The sequence below is a fragment of the Lynx rufus genome, unplaced genomic scaffold (genome assembly GCF_022079265.1).
Source record: "Lynx rufus isolate CCGP_SWC_20201006 ecotype Redwood Valley unplaced genomic scaffold, mLynRuf1.p SCAF_3, whole genome shotgun sequence".
In the NCBI taxonomy this organism is placed as follows: Eukaryota; Metazoa; Chordata; class Mammalia; order Carnivora; family Felidae; genus Lynx; species Lynx rufus.
Window position 1 is genome coordinate 188,353,423 of NW_025814845.1, and position 24,946 is coordinate 188,378,368.

Genomic DNA, 24,946 nt, shown 5'->3' on the forward strand with positions numbered 1-24,946 from the left:
CATCGACTAATGAGTGGGTAAAGAAGATGTGGGGGCGCCTGGGTGGCGCAGTCGGTTAAGCGTCTGACTTCAGCCAGGTCACGATCTCGCGGTCCGTGAGTTCGAGCCCCGCGTCGGGCTCTGGGCTGATGGCTCAGAGCCTGGAGCCTGTTTCCGACTCTGTGACTCCCTCTCTCTCTGCCCCTCCCCCGTTCATGCTCTGTCTCTCTCTGTCCCAAAAATAAATAAACGTTGAAAAAAAAATATTAAAAAAAAAAAAAGAAGATGTGGTGTATATGTACATAGAATACTACTTGGTGATCAAAAGGAATGAAATCATGCCACTTGCAACAATGTGGATGGAACTAGAGTGTATTATGCTAAGTGAAACAAGTCAGAGAAAGACAAATATATGATTTCACTCATATGTGGAATTTAAGACACAAAACAGATGCACATAGGGGAAGGGAAGCAAAAATAAGATAAAAACAGAGAGGGAGGCAAACCATAAGAGAGTCTTAGATACAGAGAACAAATTGAGGGTTGCTGGTGGGGCGTTGGGTGGGGGGCTGGGCTAAATGGGTGATGGGCATTAAGGAGCGAACTTGTTGGGATGAGCACTGGGTGTTATATGTAAGTGATGAATCACTAAATTCTATTCTTGAAATCATTATTACACTGTATGTTAACTAACTTGGATTTAAAGAAAAAAAAAAAGAAAAAAACATACTAATGGCCAGTAAGTCCATGAAAATATGCTCAGTATCATTAGTCATTAGGGGTATAAATCAAAACCATAACGAGATCGTACTTCACACAACACTAACATGGCTAAAATCAGAAGGCCAGATTTGTGGTAAGAGTGTAGGGAAACGGGGTGCCTGGGTGGCTCAATCGGTTAAGTGTCCAACTTCGGCTCAGGTCACGATCTCACGGTTCGTGGGTTTGAGCCCCGTGTCGGGCTCTGTGCCGACAGCTCAGAGCCTGGAGCCTGCTTCGGATTCTGTGTTTCCCTCTCTCTCTGCCCTTCCCCTGCTTGTGCTCTCTCTCTGTTTCTCAAAAAAATAAATAAACATTAAAAAAAAGTTTTTTAAAGCAGAAACAGCCCAAATGCCCATCAGCTGATGAACAGAAAAAAGGTGGTATATCCACATGATGCGGTATTATTTGGCAATAAAAAGGAATGAGGTACTGACACATGCTGGAATATGGATGTACCCTGAAAACAGTACGCTGAGGGAAAGAGGTAGTCACAAAAGAACAAATACCGTCTTATCCCATTTATCTGACATGTCCGTAACAAGCAAATGTACAGAGACAGAAAGACGAGTGGTTGCCTTGGGGGAGAGGGGTTAGGGAGAACGGGGAGGGACCGCTAACGGGCACAGGGCTTCTTTCAGGGATGACGACAATGTTCTAATACCAGATTGTGGTGCTGGAGGCCCAACCCCGTGAACATACTAAAAGCCACTGAACTGCGTGCTTCAGATGGGCGAAGTACGTGTTAAGTGGAGGAACCGTGTGGTATGTGAGTTACACTGCATCGAGCTGTGAGCAGCCATTTCCCCACAGTGTGACCATTACAGAAGCACTCTCAAAGGCGACGTCGCATTCCGTCGCATTCCATCATCCTGGGGGCCTGACGCCGGGCCGGCCGCGGGCATGGAGTGCAAGCTCTCCCGGCATCTGCGTCCCCTTCACCACCCACCGCGACGTCCACTCTGGCGCCCTGCACACGGTCGATGATCAGTGATTATCTGACTTCTGCTTAGTAAGCTCTTTCCCCACAGATAATCGAAAATAAACTTGAACTCGGTAACAAGGTTCACAAATGCCAAGTCAGCGATGAACGGCCTCCCCAAATGCCCCTCTGTACGTTTTCTGAAACGTTGGAAGTATGGCTGTTGGTTACAAAAAACCTTTTTCCTGGAAAACTATTTATGGATATTGATGCCACGGATAGAAACGAAGGCCCTCTTTGGCCTTGACGATTTAACATTTGCAAATTACCAGAGTTCCGAACGGATAACCTGGCAGAGGAATCAAAGACACGCACACAACCGCACGGAAGTATAAATTTAAATCAAAAGGTCTTCCACGGTCACCTAAACCAATGAAGGCTCCGCATCGGTTTATTGTGACGGAAGGACGTGTGAGCAGAAATGAGCGTCTGGTGTCGTCGTTGTTGGGAAGCCGGGAGGAAGGGTGAGCGGTCAGAGGAGGAGAGGACAGTTTTGTGAAAGCGCGTGGGAGCAAGTGGGCACCGCGGCCATTCCACACGGTTTCATCCGGTCATACTATGAGCCCTTTCTCCGAACGTGACTCACCAAGTCTATAGGCTCGATTAACGGCTGGTCTGGTTGAAATACGGAATCCTCATTTTCTTCGCCATTCTTTTTGCGAGACATTTGTTTAGAAGGCAGCAAGTTATACCACAGAGTGAAAATCTCATTGGAAAACGGTAAGTCGGCCAAACTGATCTGAGTTCCAGCCTATGTGAAATGAAGGGGGCGGGGGGAGCAAAGAAGAGAGAAAATAACATGTTTAAATTCATATTTCCTTCCTCTCATACAATTAAGATTATTGGGAAAGCTTGTGTTAGGATTTAAAACATGCAATACTCATGTTCTAAAGCATCGGTGGATTTTTTTTTTTTAAACCTGAAGATGTCTTATATTTTTAGGTGCGACTAAATAAGAAATAATCCCAATCTAGAAGCCAACCCTAGGATTATTTTGTGAGATACTATTTTGCCAAAACCTAATGACAGAGCATGCAACTTTCTGTACGTGTGGAATTATTTTTAAACGAAAAGACAAAAAATGAAAATTGAAAGAGTAAACGACTAAGCAGAAACCATAATACCTCTTACAATATGCTGCAACATTTGATTATTACTCACAAAAACCCATTGTCCACTGCAAAGTTCAAAAACAAATAAAAACTCTATAGTGGTTCTTAAATGAGAGACCAGACAGCAAAATTTTAATTTGGGTAAGTTAGTAGTACGTCAAAAAAAGCTTTTACATTCCAGCGAATCACACATATGAGCCAGAATCTAACTGAACTGTATCATTTTTTTTAAAGGAGATTAATTAACATACCTACTAATTTTATAGAGCTCCCGACACCCATATCTATTGTGGTACACGCCTTTCTGACAGCCTAATGAGTCTGTCTGTTAGCTTTGCTTCTTTTTTTTTATTCTCAGGTAATATTATCAAATATTGTTTTCATATAAAGAAAAGGAAATACTTACAAGAAGTCTCTCTACCTTTTAAACTTTGCTCGTCATGAAGCGTGTTTTCGTGCTTCCCATTGTACCGCCAAGGAGAGTCAACCAGAGACCCGTGCTGTTGTTGAACGCACGGGCACACCTCTAGAGGCTCACATCTGACCCCCCTGTGTCACCTTCCCGCTGTGCAACGGTTCTCTGGTTATTATGTACAGTGGTGAGCAAAACTCACTTTTAGTGACATATGAAGCCTTTTGCTTTAGCGTTTAAATATCATATTCCTCTCAACAGCAACACTGAAGTCTTCCTAGAAGCTGCAACGTCAGGGCTGGGGAGAATAATGGGACTACACAGTCTGATTTCAATCTGTGATGGTGCATTATGCGTGGGGTGCGTTTTGATACCTGGTTCCATCCCTCACCAGCTGTGTGACCCCGTACACGCTACCTCGTATAGCAGTTCTTTATCTGAAAGGAGGGTCATCATACCTTTTCCCTAGGACAGTCGCGAGGATTAAATGACAGAACGCATACGGAGCACCGAGCACAACGCTCGTGCTGGGAATAATAAACACGCTCGGAGTGACAGTCGTGACAGAGCTCAGAGTTTGGCTTTAGCCAAAGGGTAGACTGGGTAGGTTTCCAGAAAATCACAGTTAAGAAGCAGATTTGAAAGTTCTCGAATAAGAGGATGAAAGCCAGAAATCACTACTCCAGATTAAAAAAAAAAAAAAAGGAACCCGTCACTGGGTGTGTCCACGGCACTGGGCGGATCTAGAGCGGTACCGGGGCTGGCAAACGGCAGCTAGACGGCTATTGTGAGGATATGCAACCAGAGGTGTTACTTGATAATGGTTAATTGCAACACGACCTACCAGGCATTGTTCACTTTGGTGTTTACTGACAGAGCAGAGATCCACTCTCAGCGTCTTCTGCTGTAAGGCTGTTTGGGAGATGGCCACCCGGAACATATCGTTGAACAGAATGGATTCTGTGGCTAGATGGACTTTCGTTCGAAACAGACAGCTGACGTCAGTTGAGGAGGGAAGCAGAGCAACCCTGAAATATCTGCGAAGAACAAGAGCAAAACGGATTTCACGCGCCCTTCAGTGATCCCAGACTCACAGTTATCGTCTGAAATGATCCGCAAAAGAGAGAAACACGGGAACACGGAGTTCATGGTCAACCACGACTGGTGCCATAACGGGTCCGTCCGCGCTCGGCGGCAGAGGGGCCGTGTTTGTGACCCACCCGGGCGGGCTATGCCCCAGCCTGCCACTCGCCACAGGGCTGCGGCAGAGGCGCACGATGGGAAAGTGAAGAGGAAGAAAATCTGCGGGGCGGACGAATTTCACGTCCCACCTGCCCACGTACAGCCAATTCCAAAATAAAGCTTCCTGAGCCTGGGAAGACAGAATCATGCTGTCTTTGTCCCAAAAAATATTCACCCTCAGTGTTACACAAGAGGTGTTTATGATCATTTCCCAGGAATGGAATACATTATCCTACTAGTGAAAAAGAAAGGCTAAGTAGCATATAAGAAAACTTAAAAATTTTAATTGTCTAGCATCACGGAAGTTTCAGATGCGACAAACTGTTTTAAGAGGCTTACGCTTTGTAAAATTCGGACGAAGAGTTCGCGGAAAACGGTAACTTCTAACACTACCTTCAAATGATTTTTCTAAGCACCCGTTAGGTGAGGGTTCACAATTCTTAGAAACAGCGCGAGGTATTTTCTTTTCAATCCCAGAAAGAGAACACCCATTGAGTCCCTCCCCCACCCCCAATTCCAGCCTTGTCTAATTCATACTCTAAAAGATGCCTTTCTCCAATTATGAAAGCTGTAAATTCACGTGCAGGGCCGAGGCACGTCACGTTATTTCCGTATTTGACATCGACACTGATTACGGAGGTTCAGCATTGGTAGACTAGTGGGCCTTGGCCGAAGATATTTCACACAAGCTGTCACTTTTTGCAGTGCCATTATTTGGGCCAAGGCTTTCAGGTACGGGTTTAGGAACGTGGCGCTATGCATCTCGGCGAAGTTCAGACCAGTTAGAGGAGTGACTGCCTGAGAGCTGGCGGGGACAGGGGGTGGGGGTTGCAGAAGAGCCTGCTGAACTCACTGCCTGAGTGCTGACACGGGTCCTGAGCTGTGCTGGCTGTCACCGTACCTCAGGGGCGCTTTGTGACTCCCTGGGGGGGAACGTGAGAGTGACCGGAGTGGCAGCGGCAGGACATTTGGGGAGCCCTTCCCCGACAAGACGAGGTTGAGAAAATGCCTGATCTTGGGCCCTTCTGTGGTTGTCTCCTGGGCTTGTGGGCTGGCTCTCCCTGTTCATAGGTTCGATCCCTGGGGGAACCGTCATCTCCCAGACCTGCCACCCTGATATGAAAAGGCTGCCAACGCCCCAGTATGTCCGCGTATTTACTGGCAGGGAGAAGTCACAAATAACAATACGAAGCCAGTCTTCCCTGGCTGGACTTCCTAATCTCAGTCCCGGGAAGCAGGCTCTCTGGGGTGATCCAGATACTCCCCAGTAAGCATTCCTTCTTTACTGGTCTTGCTATTAATGCGGATCCCACCCACACCTTGACTCAGGAGGTCCTGTGAGCCCACTCCCCCCCCTGGAACCTTACGCCCCTCCGGCCTTGACGATCATTAACACACAGACACCCACTAGCTCTAATCTACTGCCTACTGAATGATCTCCATCTAGCTACATTTTTATTTAGATCTAGTTTTTCTCTGACGATTCTTAGAATATTCAGGTGTGGTTAAAAGTAAACCCATAGGGAAAGCATCCAGAACTCTTACATTTACTCTGTTCAATGTCTTTCTCATTGAGGAATATACTTTATCAACGAGAAAAACATCCACCTGGCTGGGTACAGAGTCTGGGGAGGGGGGAGTCACCCCTCAATAGGACTTTCTTCTTTCCAAGCCCTTGTACTGGCAGACTGAACATATTATTGAGTGCAAGGCTGTAGGACATATGGATTCTGGATTCGAAGTCAGAGGTGCTCAGTTGAAATCTGGCTTCTTTCTGGTGCTCTATAGCCATGGGCTGTTAAGAGAGTCCCTGAAACGCTGACTCCAGAAAGTGTGAATGGTGGTAAAGGTTGCTAGAGATACCTGTCAGGAAACACAGTCCCTAAGCAACAGACTACGGAGCAGTAATGACATCACTTCATTTGACGACGTGAAGTAACTTTAAGAAATTAATGGTCACGGGGAAACGAATACTTGATGTTAAGGAGCGTTACACGTAACACGATAAGGAGTTTGGCAAAGTTGTACTGATAAATTTAATCACCACATTTTCTTGTAACAGATCAGAAAATCCCTGCAAACCAACAGCGGTCATAATTAGGCAACCACAAACATTTTAATTAAATTAAACAACAACAACAACAACAACAACTAGGCCCCAACATAGCAAAATATAGAATTTCTGGCTGTAAAGGGAGATTGAAAAATCTTGGTTCCCAGGCTAATTAACGAATTGGCTGCATAAGGATCAACATCTAATATGGTTTTTGCACATTCTCCGATTCTTTCTGTTTTATCCACTGTGGATTAAGACGTGGTCGGCCATGTCCTTCTCATCTTTATCTGGATGAACTGCTCGGTTACAACGGACAATTTATCAGACGGGAAAAATTTTCAGTTCCCCTACTTGTTCTTCGCTAATTTTACTTACACTTTTGAAGTGTGAGGTATCAGGAAGGCATGGAGATTTCGGAGCTGTGCTAAAATCACCATGAAACTTGACCTTCTGGCATCATATCTGTCAAGAGAGGAGCTGATGAGACCAGGAGAGAGCACAGGCCACTCGTCGCTGCACCGAGTTCCAGAACCGTCCATCCCCGGGGGGCCTTCCCTTACCTGAGTCCGATTTGCACCTGGGCAGTCTCCACGATGGTGACATCCCCTTCACTGTACGGAACATCTTCAACTTCACTAGGCCTAGGGACAGGGCGACAGTGGGTGTAGGGGACCCATTTAGGAGCAGGGGTATTGACCGTGATGGTTACCGTTTGCCACTTAATGATTCCGAATGAAAACCTGAATTCACAGCCCTCCGACACCACCCAGTGGACCGGACCCCAGTGAGAACTCACTCTTTTAAATCTTTCTTCACCTTTTCGAGAGCAGTCTGCTTCCGAACCTTGAGGGGAAAGACTTCCTGATGCCTGAGACTTTCCTGAGCCTCCTTGGGGCCCACCACACCCCGAGACATACTCCAGGCTCTCAGAAAGACACAAGGAACTTCATGTGCCATTTGGGTACTGGCCAACGCCTCCAATATTCTCATTAAAATCAAGTTTTAGGGGCGCCTGGGTGGCTCAGTCAGTTAAGCGTTTGACTTCGGCCCGGGTCACGATCTCACGGTTTGTGGGTTCGAGCCCCACGTCGGGTTCCGTGCTGACGGCTCAGAGCCTGGAGCCTGCTTCGGGTTCTGTGTCTCCCTCTCTCCCTGTTCCTCCTCCGCTTACTCTCTCTCTCTCTCTCTCTTAAAAATAAATAAACGTTAACAAAAAAATTTTTTTAATCAAATTTTAAGTCTCCAAGCGGGTCAGGTGGGATGTTTTTGGTGTACAGAAATTTTCAGGCACCTCACCTCTTTAACACCCACAACCCTTACACCCTCTTAAGGGCCGATGACCCTTACCACTGCACGAGCGGACTAAGGGCGCTGGTGCACTCACAGTCCAGAGTCCTCCCCCCGCCCCCACCTCCGTGCGCAGCTATGAGGACATACAGGGTCACCGAAAAGCACTCCCGCTAAGTCCTTACTGTTTCACGAAAGCTTCGTAGACCCCGCTGTCTCCAGCCACAGACTCATCGGACACAGCAGCTGACACGCAAGCACTTTTCTCCCCAAGCAAGTGGATCACTCTTCTTTTTGGTAATGATTTTTCCACATCTAGGGAGGGGCGAGCGATAGTTCCTCTTAGGATTTATCATTCAGAAAAGTTAAGTATAAAACCACACCCGCGGTTTGGTCATGAGAAATCCAAAACACTTCCTTCCGCCTGAGACTCAAGGACGTTGCCTTGTGAATCAACAGATGTAGCTGCTTCGAGGCACCGGGACTTCTCGGGACGCCGGTTAGTTTGGTCGTCGTTGGAGAGACTATGGTTTTCCTCTGTCCTGACGGACGTGAGGGGAAGGGGCAGACGACAGACACCCTCACTGGGCCCTGGCCTCTGTCACTGCAGTTCCCACGCACTCGGCAAGGAGGCCGCGTCCCTCCAATATTAAAGGTGTTTCTGCAACAGAGGGTATCTAGTACTCAATGGCAGACGGGCTCCTGCCTCTTTTGCCCTCCCCTTCGCTCCACAGGCCATATTCTGCGTCTCTCACAGAAGTAAAAGCAAAAAAAAAAAAAAATGTCTTTGACTTCTAGAATTCCTCACCGGCTATCACCGTTGAAAAAAACTTTGTGCCACTGAATCCTTAGCACCAACTACCACTTAACTTTTATCTCTAACTCATATTCATACTCTGCATCCTGCAGTGAGCCAAGAAGCGTTCGTTGAAAGCTGCGATCCTATGTAATAAGCAGCAAGCCTGTGGAGCGCTTTCATCCCCCAGCGAGGGAGCAGGGATCAGGGCTGGTAGGCATTTCGCCCCCCTTCTGAGTCGTGACTTTACATCTTGTTAAGACGTTTAAGTTTTACGGCTTCAGATTACGGCATTGGTTGCTGCATTTCCCCTTTTATTTCCGGCGGCGGGAATGCTCTTTCCTTGATGACGAAGTGCCGCTCTCCGCCCACCCCCCTTTGTGAGGGGGTGAAGGTGACGGCATGATTTATTGATTACCCCCAGGAATATCCACAGCAGCTGGAATTGACTTTGACCATGACAGAGACCGACTGAAGGACTTCGTCCTCGTTCCGACGGGGTCTCTGGCCTCCAGCCAGACGCGCATCAGGGAAGTCCGACTTTACCTGCGGAAGACTCCAGAGTGGTGAGGGGGGACGAGCCGTGTCACCCCCATGGGCCGCCCGCCCCCGCACGGAGGGCGGACGCTCCCTGAGAGGACCCAGTGCTGGCGATCTGGCCTGAAGGGGATTACTAGCCTTTACGGTTAAAAACGTGCTTTTTAGTTGTCTTCGACACCGGATACTCTTCACAAATAAAACTCTCGGACGGAATTCTTTTAGGGGCACTTTTGAGTAGCAGCTTTCCGATCGAATATGCGTTTCAAAGCTAAAAGCCGTGTCCCGGAAGCTTCCGCGACACTGGGCTCCGGACACAGACTTCTCAGACACAGCCGCAGACCCAGTGGCAGGAGCGAGGCTACGGCCGGGCAGAGGCCGAAGGACCCAGGTGGGCTCGGACCCCGGGCGACTGTCGGGCCGGCCTCCCTGCCCCGCCCCTGAGAACTGAGTGTGGAGAAGAGTCGCTAGAGAATTCCAGACGCACAAAGAGGGCAAAGAGCCGAAACGCTCAAGATCCTTCAGGTCCAAAGCACAGACGAATGGCACAGAATTCTGGTGACACGGTGGTATTAATCACGTGAACTGAGAGCCGAGCGCCGGCGCAGGGAGATGCTTTACAGGTGCTATGGCACCCGTCCTCCCAGGACCCAACGAGGTGGAGACAGCTTTCCTCCCAGGACCCCATGAGGTGTTAGGCACCCGTCCTCCCAGGACCGCACGAGGTGGACACGGTGTCACTCCCACTGTGCAGGGGAGGAGCAACAAGGCTGCGGCCTGGGTGAGGCGCTCACGCTCACTGCACCAAAGTAAGAGCGCAGGCCCGAACCGGCTCCGGGGCCAGAACGCACGGCCCACACACCGCACTCCTTTCCGGGGGCAGGAGGGCGGCCCCACGGCTGGCTTCTGCTCCCTCCTGGCCACTAGAGAAACGCCACTCCTGTGCTTCTGGTCTCTGATGCTGATGATCTGAGTGAACACGTGACTTGTAACTTTGGCTCCTTCCAGGCAGCGCCGCACAAACCACACCCGTGTCCCGCGTGCCCTGCCTCTGCCCCTGCTCCGGGCCACCAACAGGTGGCGCTTCGGCCTTCAGTACTAAAAACCACACAAACGCGATGGATCTGCCTCTCTCTTTAAACGTCTGGGTTGGCCAATCAATTCATGCTTAGAATTCTTAGGACCAGAAATACAAAACAGTCTTCTCGAAAGGGCAGGAAAATGCTTGTAAAGAGGCCTGTCCCCTCGCGTGGGCGCACGAGGTAGCCGAGTGCAGATCGGAGCGGGGCTCCTGGGGACCAGCACTGGGGCTTTGCTTTCACATTCTGTTCCGGGCGAGCTCCGAAACCCACCGTCCTCCTCAGGCCACAGCTATGGTCATTTGCCAGCAAGGCAAGGCATCTTGTTTCCTTTACAGCCACACCGAATATATGGAAAGCTTCCGCCTTGCAAAGGGATACAAACATGAAAAGAAAAAGAATTCGATTCTCCCTCTGTTTCTGTGGCGGACTACAAAGGCAGCAGTGAGAAGTCAATGGGCAGCTCCTTCCCCGGGCTGCAAAAAGTAACGTGGCCACAAGATGGCAGGGTAACACCGGCACCTCGGAACCGGCTTTCCTCAAATTAACTTGAGGCAGAAAAGGAGAGTCTGGCACGAAACAAAAATTGTATTTATATAGAATTCCCTGAGCAGTCCAAACACTGAACCCCGGTACTAATTAGCTGGTATGCTAATTGCCTTGGTTTTAATCTGTTTTAGAGCAACTTTTAAAAGAAAGCCCTCTTCTTTGCCTTGCTATTTCAGAACGAGAATCTATGTGGAAGTATGACGTGTGTTCACAAAACATGTTCCCAGCCAGCTGCCACCGTACAGAGGGTTTCTGGACAACAGGACAGATACTTAACGATTAAGCCTATTAAATAGGGAAAGTGACTTTTAGCTGTTAAAGAAAAAAATGTCTAGTCCAGGTATATCAATAAAAACTCCTCCTCGAGTGAAGCCAAAATGAATTCGCAGCAGACAGAGAAGGGGGCCAGCACAATTTGTTTATGTGGAAAACGTAACCCTCCCGTCACTCTTCTGAAAATAATTAAGAGGGAAAGCGTGGAAGCAAAGGTCTCGGCTCACCTGCAGTTCCTTCATACAACGGCTCCCGGGCGCATTCGCTGAGGTCTTTATCCTCTGCGAGAGACTGGGACGCTCCTCCTGAGTTCGAGTCCAGCAAGATCTGATTGTCACCGAGGCCAATGTCTGCAAAATGGCTACTCAATTCACAGTCTTCAAAGTCAGCAGTGAACCGATGGAGAGGGACATCGTGGGAAGACATGGGGAACGTGCCTTCCAGAACCAGGGGGGAGCCGGGAGGGGACAAGGAGGAGAGGGAAGACCGTGAGGACAGGGACGTCACAGACTTGGGGGCCTCAGTCCGTGGGGGAGTGTGGCCTGTGGCTGTGGCTGCCGCCCCACAGGGGCCGCTCTGGCCAGGCTGGCTGGGGGACTTGACCACCTCGTTTTCATGGATGGTGGTGATGGGTCCAGAAGGAATGTAGCCGCCTTTCTCCTGCAGAAGGAGGTCCAGTTTACATTGATAATCCGCGTCTACCTGGTCACTCTGGCCGGTGTAATAGAGCTCTCCGGAACTGAGGGAGCTGAGCGACCCTCTGCTGGAGGTGTTCAGAGACCCCCGGCTGGAGGCCAGGGAGCCCAGGCTGCTCCCGGACGACACGGACAGGGTGCTGGCAGAGAGGCTGAGGGGGGAAGCACTCACTGTGACACCTGGTACGACACACAACACCCGAGCACCGCGCCCTCCGGCCCCTCCGGCCCCCCGAGGCGCCAAATAACGTCATGATGGGGGCAGGGTGGGGGGGGGTGGCTGCCACTATACCACCTATAGCCTTGGTGACTCCTGAGCACTTTCAGGCTGGCTCCCTGAGTCCTCTCAAAATAGCAGTTCTGTTCTGACTAATTTCCCTTTTGCAAAATTAAAAAAGAAAAAAAAAGTGATAACTACTTATTGATAAATCTACCTGCACAGATATCGAGAAGCAACTACGCAGTTTAATAATGTGGAAGGGGGAGGGGCGCCTGGGTGGCTCCGTTGGTTAAGCGTCCAACTTCGGCTCAGGTCACCATCTCACGGTTCGTGAGTTCTAGCCCCCATGTCAGGCTCTGTGCTCAGAGCCTGGGGCCTGCTTCAGATTCTGTGTCTCCCTCTCTCTCTCTGCACCTCCCCTGCTCATGCTCTCTCTCTCTTTCTCAATAAACACTTAAAAAAATTTAAAATAATAATATTGAAGGAGGAGAAAAAGCATAGACGGTAGTTAATGCAGTTATTCTGCTTAAAGAATAAAGCTTTTAGTCTCTAGAGAGGGAAAAGGCAAGCTTATAAGAATAAGGGGGTTGCACACAAGCCCGTCTCCCTGTCCGTTCCTCTCCTCTGTGGGCACACTGAAGGAGCGAATGGGCAGTTAATTATTTGAAGGCAAGTCATCCCCGTCCTCCCTTTTTCAAGGAAAAGGTGAGGTGGAGAAATGTGTCCTTTTCCTAAGTATGCACTCATAGCTACAATAGATCTTCTTCCCACAACGTATTTCACACATATTCCACATTGTGACCTTGGGGTTCGTGGGGAAAAAAAAAATCGATGCAACTTTAAATTTGATCATCCAAGTTTCAGCTGTACTGGCATCACTATTTTATTTACTTTCAAAGAGTTGACCCAAGTCATCAAGGATGGACCAAAACATGCCTGAATGTTCTTGTTCCCTCAAGGGCCGAACAGGCTTACCTTTTCAGTTGTGAGTGCAAATAAGTAGTTAATTTAGTAGTCTCCTCAAGTTTCTGTAGCAGCTCTTTCCTTCGCTCTTCCAACTGCAATCTGGAAAAAAAGAAACAAATGCATTTACTTCCATGTAATTACGGTAAGGCGTGGAAACCGAAGGAAAAGATTCTGATTCCGTAGACATTATGTACCACGAGGGGGGAATCCCAATGGGTCGGCCAGAGAGAAGACAGAAGGGCAGCGAGGAGTGAGGAGGGCATCAGAGCCCACAGCCACGCCAGAGGAAGAGGGACACCTAGCCCGAGTCTCCAACTTTACTGGGAAGTTTAAAACTTTCGATAACCTGCTATTTTCTTAAATGGCTTAAAAAAAAAAAGAAAAAGAAAAAAGCCCCTGTGCCCTTATGAGGTAGAGAAAGACAGCGAGGAGGAAAACCACAAACCACTAACACAGATTACAGAATCCTTCCACAGGCCTGGGACCTGGGCTTAAATTACTACAACACTTGACAGGAGCGACAGCCAATCTGTGAAGGACCACTGTGAGGGCTGGAATTGACAAGGACCGTTCCGGACTAATATTTAGTGACAACAATTCCAATCTTACTTGGATGAGAATTTCAGCGATTAAGAAACAAATTAGTCCATATTGCCAGCGTGAGCTCATTTGGGCTTAACAGTTTAAACAAGGAAAAGGCACAAAAGTGATTTCGGTTCCTACCGTAACGCATCTCATCGCCTGTGCCCATTATCGTGAAATTTCATCCACGTTCAACCGAACAAGTTTTAAAAAAAAAATTTTTTTTCGAAGGTTAGAGAACCGTGTTTTTGACTAAGTTATTTTAAGACGTTAACGGGCCTGTGGTCAGTGTCAGCTGAAGGACTTCAGACGTCCCTGGCCTGAGCCCGTCCAGCGCGGCCAACCATGGCAGAGTGGGACCCAGAAAACCACCAGGGTTTCCAGTGGATTTGCTGCTGTGAACCGTGTGTCCTTAAACGAGTCACTTTAGTCAAGGGGTCCCAGTTTTCTCCTCTGCAAATCGGCGATTAAAATCCTACTGTGTCTGCCCGCGAGGGCTGTTAAAGGGATCAAATGCAGTGATGTACGAGAAAGTACTCCACAGACATCAAAACACATGCTTTTTGTTCAGAGCCTCAGCACGCCTTGCAAGGTGGGGATACAAAAATTAGCGATTTTTTTTTTTTTTTGGAGAAAGAGAAAATCTCCCTAATTTCTCACCTCTTTGAAATGTATGTTTTAGGCAGTAAGGAAACATGCCCATATTTTATTTATAGCTATCGGTCCTTTGATGTGTCACCCACACAATTTCATTATATGTTAAAATAAAAAAAAAAGCAATTCTTGTCATTTTGTTTAGCACTTCAAAGCATGATAAATTCTTAATTCCCAGCTTTCAAAGGTGTATTTCGAAAAGGAATACAGTCCCTATTTTTTTTTAATCTCTTAAATATAAACAAAAACTCAACGGGGGAGAAAATGAATATGAATTAGATTAACTGAATCGGAAGGTATAAAGGTCTGGAAAAAGCCCAAGAACCTACCCAAATCCATGTCTTCCGAAACAGGAGAAACATTGTTAGATAAGTTTTAAAACTAAATCCTGCACGAACAAATGAAGGCTTTTCCAGTGGGTTAAGGAGGCCTCGGTGTGACATTACCGTGTTTCCTGCGAAATTTAGCATCCAAAGCTTTCCGCCTCTCAGGCACAAGCGACGGCCCCATTGCGGCCTCCCCCAGCCGACTGCGAAGGCCCTCTTATGGTCACTTGAACCACTGAGACCCGGCCTCGTGTTCTTGTTTGCATGCTCCCCAGTCAGACCCGAAGCTCCTGGAAGGCGAGCCCCAGGTCTGCCCGGGCTGCCTGAAGACACTCCCTTGTGCTTGTGTCTTTGCTGGGAGAAGCACAACGAAGCACCCGGGAGAGTCGCAGAAGCCCTTCCCGTGGAGTGGCCGTCCTCGGTCAAGCACCTGGCCCTCGTCTCTGAGGGAGTCACTGAAGCCCGCAGCCTCCCTCAGATCCCAGGGGTCCTTTGTAGGAAGCGTTCTCCCCAACTTCCTCTGGACCAGGGATAAGAAGAAACTGCTCAGGTATCAGCCCCTTCCCGAGGGTGCAACCCAGGCTCCGCAAGCCCTTCTCCAAGCTGAGAAAGGGTCATTTCAACTCGGCCCCTCCCGCTGGTCCTACCGTCCACACTCTCCATTCCTCGGCTCTACACAAGACCCGGGCAGGGCCTTCACTCCGCCCTCTCTCTGCCCTCACTCCCTGAGAGACAGAAGCCCCTGCCCGAGGTGTTTTAAAGACTGATGAAGACTGATGATGACTACCCAGAACTTTCCACCTAGGGAAAATGTCACGCCATCTGTACAAGTGAGCCGTTCCTTTTCCGTTAAAAAATAAATGACACTCATACCCCCACCTACTTGCTTTAACATTTGTTCAGAAGCAGAGACAAAAACATTCATATAATTAAGGAACAACGAAGACATCAAGGCAAGATTTAAGACGAGATTTGTGAGGAAAGAAGGAGCAGTGTTAAGATCTTATCAGCTGCGGAAAAGCACAGAGGTTTTAGAATTTCAGCAGCTCTATGGAGAGAATACGGAAGCTGTGTGAGAAATCCTAGACGCCGTGACGTTTTTCATTTGAGAACCATTTCTCTCTGCTGCTGATCCCTCACAGGGAGGTCTCCCTCTTCCCAAACTGCTTTGCTGCCCTAGGTGGGAGCGTCCTCGCCTCATCTGAGTGCTCTGCCCACAGAGTGGTGGTGCTGGGGGCACAAAGCTGGGGGTCTCTGGGGTCACGAAATTCGGGAGAGTTTAGCTCCTTCAGAGATGTAAATTCAGTCATGGCTCAGAGTCTTGCCTGAGGCCACCCCCCCCAAATGATGAGAAACCCACACATAAATGGAAAACAGGGCGAGTTGGGGGGGACCCAGAAGTGGTTTCTTTGACGGCCGTGCAGATGCCAAGGGGAGACTGAGGGGGTTCGTACTGGTGAAGCAGTTTGTTCTATGATGAAACCAAGGCTTGTGCGGTGACCCTTATTTCCCGGAAGTGTCTCCGGCCACCACCTGCTGTAGCACCGAGGAAGCCCGCTGTTCAGAGCCACCCTCTTGCCTTCTAAGTCACCTCTTTCAGTTCAACAGTAACAATAAGCAGAGCGGAAATACTCTATGCACAGACAGTAGAAGGAAATAACGCAGAGGTAGAAAAGGTGACAGAGCGCAGGGGAGTAAAGGAGAACGGCTGACGACAACAAACTCCAAAGCCGACCCATCTGGGTCTACTCGGGCGGCAAAAGACTCGGTGCTCCCAGAGTGCTCCCTTCGGCAGGTGGCTCTGCTCCTTTGGACATGGGAGACGCTGGGCCGTTTTGCATCCAAGGACAGCAGTGAGGAAAGTCTAAGTTGCTCAAGCAAGAGGGTGTTAGTCCCCTCAACCTCAAACTACGACACAGTGATGGAGATTTGCTTCTGGCCAACAACATACTACGAATATAAAACATACACACTTCCCTTCCTGCTAACGTTAACATCCGATTGTGGGAGACAGGGTCACGCAGGTATCCTGAGTCAGGAGGAGAGTCAAACTGCCTACTCCCCATCCGATACAAAACCCAGGGCTGGATCTCACTAAATTGGTACTTTTTTTTTTATGTATTTCATAGTTCCTCTTCCTGAGGGGTTCACACCTACTGTTTCTGCTGGGATCTGGGCAGTTATTTCCAGTTATTTCTTGGATTATGCGCAAGCCAAAGTACGAAAGCCAAAGCCTCGGCGCTTGGGAACAAACTATTTCTAATGCTACTTCGTTAGTCATTTTTGAAGTTCTAACTCTAATAAAAAAGACAAACAAGACGCTACTCCTGTAAAAGATGATTTAAACAAACACACACCTATTTTCTCTCTCCCAGAACAAACGTAAAGGCCGTGTAGGGGCCCTTCCCAGACACACACCACAGACAATGGCTGGGACGCACTTGGCCCCGTGAGGCACGTGTCATTAGATAACACTCAGTGAGCGTGACACAGGGCGCAAATACGCCTGCTGCTTTGTGTGCGGGCCACACAAAAACTACTCATTCCGTCCTATTCACTGGTGATTATCAAACTCTTACCCTAGAAATTTAAGACCTGTAAACACGGACAGGACATCAAGGTAGTTCGGGAATACAACGGGACTCTGCCTTCTCTCCGGAACTTTTTGTTCCTTCTGCTCTTTGTTGGGTGTATCTTTCCCTGGCCGGCCTTGCTGACATCTACCTTTGGGGAGAGGCTTCAGCCGGCACTGCTAGACAGAGATGTCTGAGCAGGAGGGGAGGAAAGAAACGGCAGGTGGGCAACGAGAATTCTTTCAGGAATGTGAGCTGCAGAGGCTTTCCCTTCTGACGCGTGTGCCTGCTCCGTAAAGCTGTGGCCAGGCATCCTCTCGACCGGCATTTAACTCACAGAAGTCAACTCTCCCCAGGCGATTAAACTCGGGGCAGGCAAGTCCACAGGCCAACACCTACCCGGGAACGTCAGCGGTTCTCCTTCCTACTGTTGCCCGCGCCACACTTCAAATATTTTGATATTATGTAGCCACACAACCTTAAGGGGACAAGGAATTAGAAGGCAAGAAGCCAAGAAATTAAAAAAAAAAAAAAAAAAAAAGGCGGTTGGATTATGGCTGGGTGTCTTAAAGTTACTTCCAGGTCACTTGAAATTATATGAACGTGACCTTCCTTCCTGTCATTCCGGGACAGGCACTGCTCCTCACCTGCTGGCCTAAAGCGCTTGCTGGCGCAGTAATTTTTTTTTTTTAACGTTTTTATTTATTTTTGAGAGCGCGAGACAGAGAGTGAGTGGGGGAGCAGAGAGAGAGGGAGACACAGAATCGGAAGCAGGCTCCAGGCCCTTAGCTGTCGGCACAGAGCCCGACGCGGGGCTCAAACCTACAAACCACGAGATCAAGACCTGAGCCGAAGTCGGACGCTCAACCGACTGAGCCGCCCGGAAGCCCCTGGTGCAGCGGTTCTGAAAGGCACGGTCCACGGCTGGAACAGGCGTCCGTCCGACCACGTCCGTCAGCGAGGCCTGGACACGGGGCTCCTGGGCACAGCGCCTGCCTGATATTCCCGCTCACACAACTGGCTGTTTTACGTGGAGTGGTCAACTCACACCCTCCCACAGAAAGATCGGGAAACTGCTTCAAGTATTTCCCTTTACATCTTCACCTGCTTCACAGGAGGGTTTCGACTGACAAACCAAATCCAAGCGAACATTTTGCGACCTGTTAAGACACCCAAAGGGAGCAAGTTGTCTTTGCCTTGTGAAATGAAAGGCAATAAACTTTTGCATTCCTGTGAGTCGTAAAACCCAGAGTAGGAAGCTTCAGGGGCTCTAACAGTCCAGATAATCTTTCTTATCAGGGTGCAAGAGTTTATAGCCATTGTTATCACACTCGGTCAGCGACGTGCTGCATTCCTGGTTTTATGTCCACATTCCTTACTTATTCAACGTCTGTCGCGGCAGTTCACGTTCCCAACAGGGGAGCTGACACCACGGGGCCTCAGGAGGGTAACGCTCCACCGCCCTACAGAAAGAAAGGCCCTGGGTGCCGGGGCTCGGGCCAGTAAGGACGGCCGCAATGCAGACTTGCAGAGACCGGGGGCACGGGCACCCGGGCACGGGAAGACGCACCCCCAGGGGCTGCCGGGCCCGGGGCCCCAGGGAGGAAAACGAACCTTTCGGCCAGCGCCCGGCTCGGCGGACCCCTCACGGACAACAGCTCCTCCTCCAGCCGCTGCCTGGCGGCCTCCAGGTGCTCCAGTTCATCTTGGGTGCGTTTTTGTGGGGTGACAAACTGCAGCTCCTTCAAGAGCTCTTCTTTCTCGTTAATCAGCATCAGCTTCTCCTTCTCGATGTCCAGCGCCCCGGGCCAGGTCTCACTGTCCAGTTTTGACAGTTCAATTTTCAAGTTGGCCATACTAAAATAAAGCGATAAGAAGAGGGGCGCACAGACTTAGAACTCCCAGGAAAGGGAAGACACAACCCAGCCAAGGCTGGGGGTCTAGATGCCCTCCCGACTCTACCCGGTGACCCTCCCCGGGGTGAGAGGGGGGGCGGTGATCGCCTGCTGGGAGGGCAGCCCGCCCTCCAGCCCCGGGACGCCCCACACCTGGCTCCGGTCTGCTGCACGTTCCTCACCTTTAAGTCACAAGTAAGCAAACCCGCCTCGCTAAAAAGAAGAGCGAAGGTCAAAGTACACCGAAGCTTAAAAAGCTGAGAGCGCTGGGAGCCCCGGGCAGGCCCGCCGGGACGCGCGACTGCCTGGGTAGGGTGGCAGGAGGGATACCCAGATGGCTTCCGTTTAAAAAAAAAACGACTCAGGTAAATGATGGCTACCGTGACATCACTATAGGTTTTGTTCCTCTGGGTGAAGACGCTGTCCCCTAGTAAGATGGGGGTCCCCGGGGTCGGCTGGGGGGGGGGCAGCCGGGTTATCAGCCCGTCGGGGAGGATGAGGGGAGAAGACGGAGCGGTGGCTTGGCTGACCAGTAATACAACAAAGTCGATCCAGCAGGCTCCGCGTCGCCAAGGGAAAGGGAGCAGCCCTGCCTCGCCCTAGGCCTCCTGCTGCCCGGAAGCTGTGCACTGTGACATCGGTGCCCACGCCGCTTACGGAGCACTCATGGAGCCAGCACCGCAGACATCCTTGCACTTGACCCGGTTTCCCTGAGTATGCAGGAGCTGTCCAGGAGCACGCAGCTCCCAGTGGACCTTCGCCGGCACGGGCAGCTGAAGCGGCTCCACCACGGTGACAGCAGGTGGTGGGGTGAGGGGGACAGGGATGGGGAGAAGGGGGAGGAGGAGGAAAAACCAGCAGAGGGGAAGTTCACTGGTCTCATAATTTTGCCTGACCTCCGATTCTACTATGTCTACTGCTTAACGCTAATTGGTAAAGTTAACTTCTGACTGAACCAGAATGTTCTGGGGGCGTGTGGGTGGCTCAGTCGGTTAAGCGTCTGACTCTTGGCTTCCGTTCAGGTCATGATCTCACGGATCGTGAGTTCGAGCCCCGTGTCAGGCTCTGTGCTGTCAGTGTGGAGCCTGTTTGGGATTCTCTCTCTTCCTCTCTCTCTCTGCCCCTTCCCCACTCCCTCTCTCTCTCTCTCTCTCTCACAAAGTACATAAATAAACTTAAAAAAAACGTTCTGACCATCTGAATCAAAGAACTTGCTCTGCGGCACCGTGAGGACCATCAGGACTGTTCACGAGGTAAATGGCACGTGGCTGTTTTGACCACGAGCACAACATCAAGGTAAGTTATGAATGCAACTGATGTTAGCACAAGGAATCTATATTCTTATTAAAAAACAAAGCTGGGGCGCCTGGGTGGCTCAGTCGGTTAAGCGGCCGACTTCAGCTCAGGTCACGATCTCGCGGTCCGTGAGTTCAAGCCCCGCGTCGGGCTCTGTGCTGACGGCTCAGAGCCTGGAGCCTGCTTCCGATTCTGTGTCTCCCTCTCTCTCTGCCCCTCCCCTGTTCATGCTCTCTCTCTCTGTCTCAAAAATAAATAAACATTAAAAAAAAACAAAAAACAAAGCTGGATGGTTACTCTGGATGCTGTTACAGCACATACTGGAATATGAGAAGTAGATAGAAAGGGGGTATTTTTATTTATTTATTTTTTTTTTACTTTTAGACAGAAGAAGTTGTAGAAAGGCAGGAAAAAGATGAACAAAATAATGTTTTCTGGACAAAGATGGAAGTAGTTTCACAGTTTCTGGTTTTAGTTTAAAAAAAAAAAAAACACAAAAAACTCCCATCTTAAGCTGGCCCTGCATATACAACGTACTTGTGATTTTCCCCCACCGTCTGCACTTCCCATAGATGTAACATCAGCTTTAACCACAAAACCATACACAACTGTCTCAATGTACTAGAAAATTAATCATCAAAATGCTAAATAAGCATGATATTATTAGCTTCATTAAGCACATAAAACAAAGGCTGGAGGAGAAAACAGGTTGCAGGGAAATACAACCCGCCTCTTTACGTACTCGGAATTGAGGAAGAAAAGCATTTTCAACATATGCACAAACCCTCGAGATCTACCCTCTCATCAGCATCGCTAGTAACTTTAAAATAAAGCCCCAAATGGTAATAGGCCAGCAAGGCAACCAAGTGGGAAAGAACCATGTCTTAAGTTCTGACGTGACTGACTTAACAACAGAACTGGGAGCGACGACTTAATGAAGGAAAGAAACGCACCTATTACTTGCGTGATCGGGCATTAGGTGGGTCTTGAATTTTATTTGGAAAGAGCACACCAAATCTGGGGAACGAGACATGATGAAGATTTCTGGGGACACCCAGGGGAGAGAAGAGCTGTGTATAAACTCCAGATGGAATAAACTGTTAGCAGCAAAAGTAAAGCGCAAGTTCAAGCTGATCCAAGGGAAGTCAAGTGGAGCTCCAGAGAACCCAGGGCATGAGGCGTGGTTCTCCAAAATTAATTCTGAGTTACGGCCATTCTCCTTCAGAACACCAGATACAGAACGCTCTTTGTTTACAACAGAGCCCAGGAGTTGTGGCTGCTAAGGGGTTGGTGTGCTCACAGCTGGAGGGCCACAAACACCATCCACCAGAGGCTTTCACGTCACCGGGCCACAAAACCACAAAGCAGTCCTCAATCCTTAGGGTGGAGGGCAAGGCGTGGCCTGGGCACTGAGAAGCAGCCAGAAAGTATACCGGATTTTTCAGAACCTCAGGAAATGTAAAATCTGACAAGGAAAACTTACAAGCATTAAAACCAGCTGAGTGAAATGTTCAGAGAGACTGAGTGACTTGTCCAAACTCACACAGTTAATAATTTGTGGAACAGAGGCTATAACAGAGCTTAGTTAGGGTTTTTTGTTTTTTTCGGTAAATCAAAGAACCCAGTAAGAGCAGTAACAGAGGCTATAAAGAGGCAAATTCTGTATTTAGGCAAATCAAACAATTGCTTTGTTAAAGCCAGATAACCTCTAGGAATTTTTGCTAATTACTTTTAAATAATCCTCATCACCAAGAATAATGGGTATACTTCAATATCTATCTGATGGTCTTATAGGAAACTGACATTCTAGCAGGTTCTCAGCTGAGCTTTTCATGTTCTTGAGGAGGAATATAAGCTTCTCTGTCACCTACAGGGTGACAATGAAGTTTCTCTCCTGCCAATGTCTTCCCGAATCACAAATCAGTAGCATTTTTAAACTCTTAAGAGGAAAATAACGGAATCACACGTAGCTGTATGACCCTCCCCCACAAAATGAGCAAGGTGTCCATATTATGAAAACACGGTGAGCCCGTGCACTGGATGAGGAGGGAGAAGTCTCCTGAACCTTCCAGAGAATCACGAAGCACGAAAAGCAAGCACGGGGTTGTAAGGGAATGGAGGGAAATAGAATCTCTCCTTTGCCCTGAAGGCAGTCGCAGGGACAGACACTGCAGCATCTTCAAGCACCTTAGCAGGAAGTCTTCCCCTCAAATCAAAGGAATTAAAGCTATTTACCTGAGAGCTCAACTACTATTAAGTCCTGTACCTGAGCCGATATCACGACTCCACCTAAGCAGCCAATCTTCCCGCTTGTACTTGTGAGTAAGGATTGGGCAAGTTCAAAGCTTCTTTCTTCCAAAAGACAAGGGCGCAATTTCATGCCCACACTTCTCATTAATTCTCCTTTTCCTTCAGCTTTGGGGTGAGGGGGAGACAGCGAGCAGAGGGGGAACTCTGCAACCCTCACATCTAAAAACCCTGAAGAGCAGACCTGGTAAGAAGGCGTGGGGAGCACCCAGCAGATGTCACTATACGAGTAAAGATTAATTCTGGAAAAGAAAATACTGTTTGCACCCGCTGACCACCGAACGCCGAATAGCTCCCCTGTTGTTACCTTCTTTTGGCTTCTTCATACTGTAGGCTCAGCCTGACCTTTTCAGCTAAATTTGATCTACTTCTCACTCCGATCTGGTAAAAAACAAAAGGGAAAAAAGTCAATTAAGTCTGCTAATGAATGAAGGTAAACTGCTTTTGTTTCTAGGAAGCACAAGTAATTGGAAAACTAACGAAGATGGTCTTGAAATCAGGAACGCCAGTTAAAAAGGCACTTACTTTCCAGTCTCAGTGGGGGCAAAACATTTCTTTTTAATTCAAGCTTGCCTGTTTTTCAAAGACTTCAACATCATTTTCTCCACACATCGGATTCAAGATAAAAAGTATCATGTCAATGTTTCCGGTATCTTAGAGTTTACGAAGGGAATACAGGTCAATAAAATTTACGAACTGAAACTAATTTCGTCTCCATGAGCCAAAATTTCCATCGTTTAGCTTCCAAATGCATGATATTAACTAAACAACTTCAAAAAATGATTTTTCAAACAGGTAAGTCCTACTGTTGATCTCTGCCTGTTTTATTTTCATGGCACAGAATTCAAGGACGCAGAACAGAATATGCAAACTGGGAACGTACTGAAAAGTAAATGTCTGCTAAACAGCATCCCAAAGAGAAGGCAAAATAGTTCATAGTTTTCAAAGCCATAGTAAATATTTTCAAATGCTGGGCATAAACCATACATGCATTTTAATATAAACAACCTTGGATATAAAAAAAAAAAATCTGTTAGCTTTTAAAGGCATATTTTTTTGTTTCTCATCAGCCTCAATGTTTAATTGAAAAGCTCTAAATTTCTAAGACTCTAAATTTAATAGGGAAAACTTAAATTTTTATATGTCTGTAACCTTTTAATAATGTCTCTGAATAAATACGAGAAAGTCTGAGCAAAACCATTCATACGGACAAATCCTGATACGTGTGACATCCAGACAGAAAAGATAAGGCTCTGATTTTTAAAACCGATCTCTGAATATGAAATATTGAACCCACACAGTTGGAATTCAAACCACCTAGCGAGCACCTGTCCCACTTGCCATCCATGTTGTAATTCAGGCCCATCATGGCCAGCGCTGGGGCCAACCGTTCACGTGGGTAACTTACATCTCCGGAAATGCTGGTTTGTGACCCGGCGTCAAGGGTCTGTCTGGAGAGAGATAAATGGGAGTTCACAGGACTGGACCTCAAATCTGGCTCGGATGTGCCCGTGCTCTGGTCCAAATGGAACCGCTCCCGCAGCTTAGCGAGACTCTGTTCAGGAAACACAAAGTCTTACGTGAAACTTAACATTTAGGATGGCAAGACTCACCCAGCAGGTAAAATTAAATTGAAAGAAGTGATCTCGATAGGAAAAAACCAGCTACTTTAACAGGTATGTATCACTTTAAATTATTGAAAAAATAAGATTAGAACCTAATTTCCCACATACACCCGTGTGACTCTGGAAGTGTGTGAGGTCATAATAAACAGATTATCTTACCTTTCCCAAGCTGGAATTATTCACGCTGTGCTTAATGGCACCTTTACATTTAGTACATACGTTTCTTATTTTTAACAATCGAAAAGATTTCTATTTTTAAAATCTATTTATTTTGTAAGGTTTATTTATTTATTTTGAGAGAGAAAAAGAGTCCAAGCGGGAGAGGGCCAGAAAGAGAGGATGAGAGGGAGAATCCCAAGCGGGCTCCACGCTGTTAGTGCAGAACCCCATGTGGGGCTCAAACTCGCCAACCGTGAGATCATGATCTGAGCCAAAACCAAGAGTTGGATGCTTAACGACTGAGCCACCCAGGAGCCCCAAAAAGATCTCTATTTTAAAATGACTCATCTTAACTACTCACTTCATACAGCAGAAATTATGTAAATGTGGAATACCTACGGTGCAATCTCATTTTAGATATAGAAGAAAACTTCCTACTTAGCAGACTTCCGTAATTATGCCATTTTACGTCTGGATGGGACCCAAGAGATTACCTGCTCCTGGTAACGTCAGAGATGAGGAAACTGAGGCCCAGAAGCTGAAGTGCTGGCAGCTGGTCCCAGCCCATCTTTACACTGACTGCAT

General features: G+C 48.2%; 1 protein-coding gene across 1 annotated transcript in view; it reads right to left on the minus strand.

The window, feature by feature from the left end:
* Positions 1-24,946, minus strand: part of WWC2 (WW and C2 domain containing 2) — a 205,165-nt gene that overhangs the window by 37,703 nt on the left and 142,516 nt on the right. The window contains exons 7-16 of the mRNA XM_047091855.1: positions 23,986-24,132; positions 22,885-22,958; positions 18,694-18,936; positions 12,954-13,043; positions 11,291-11,910; positions 8,015-8,144; positions 7,103-7,183; positions 6,918-7,004; positions 4,089-4,281; positions 2,307-2,471 (exon numbers count right to left, since the gene is read on the minus strand). Coding sequence (XP_046947811.1) covers positions 2,307-2,471; positions 4,089-4,281; positions 6,918-7,004; positions 7,103-7,183; positions 8,015-8,144; positions 11,291-11,910; positions 12,954-13,043; positions 18,694-18,936; positions 22,885-22,958; positions 23,986-24,132 — 1,830 coding nt within the window. The remainder of the gene's footprint in view (positions 1-2,306; positions 2,472-4,088; positions 4,282-6,917; positions 7,005-7,102; positions 7,184-8,014; positions 8,145-11,290; positions 11,911-12,953; positions 13,044-18,693; positions 18,937-22,884; positions 22,959-23,985; positions 24,133-24,946) is intronic.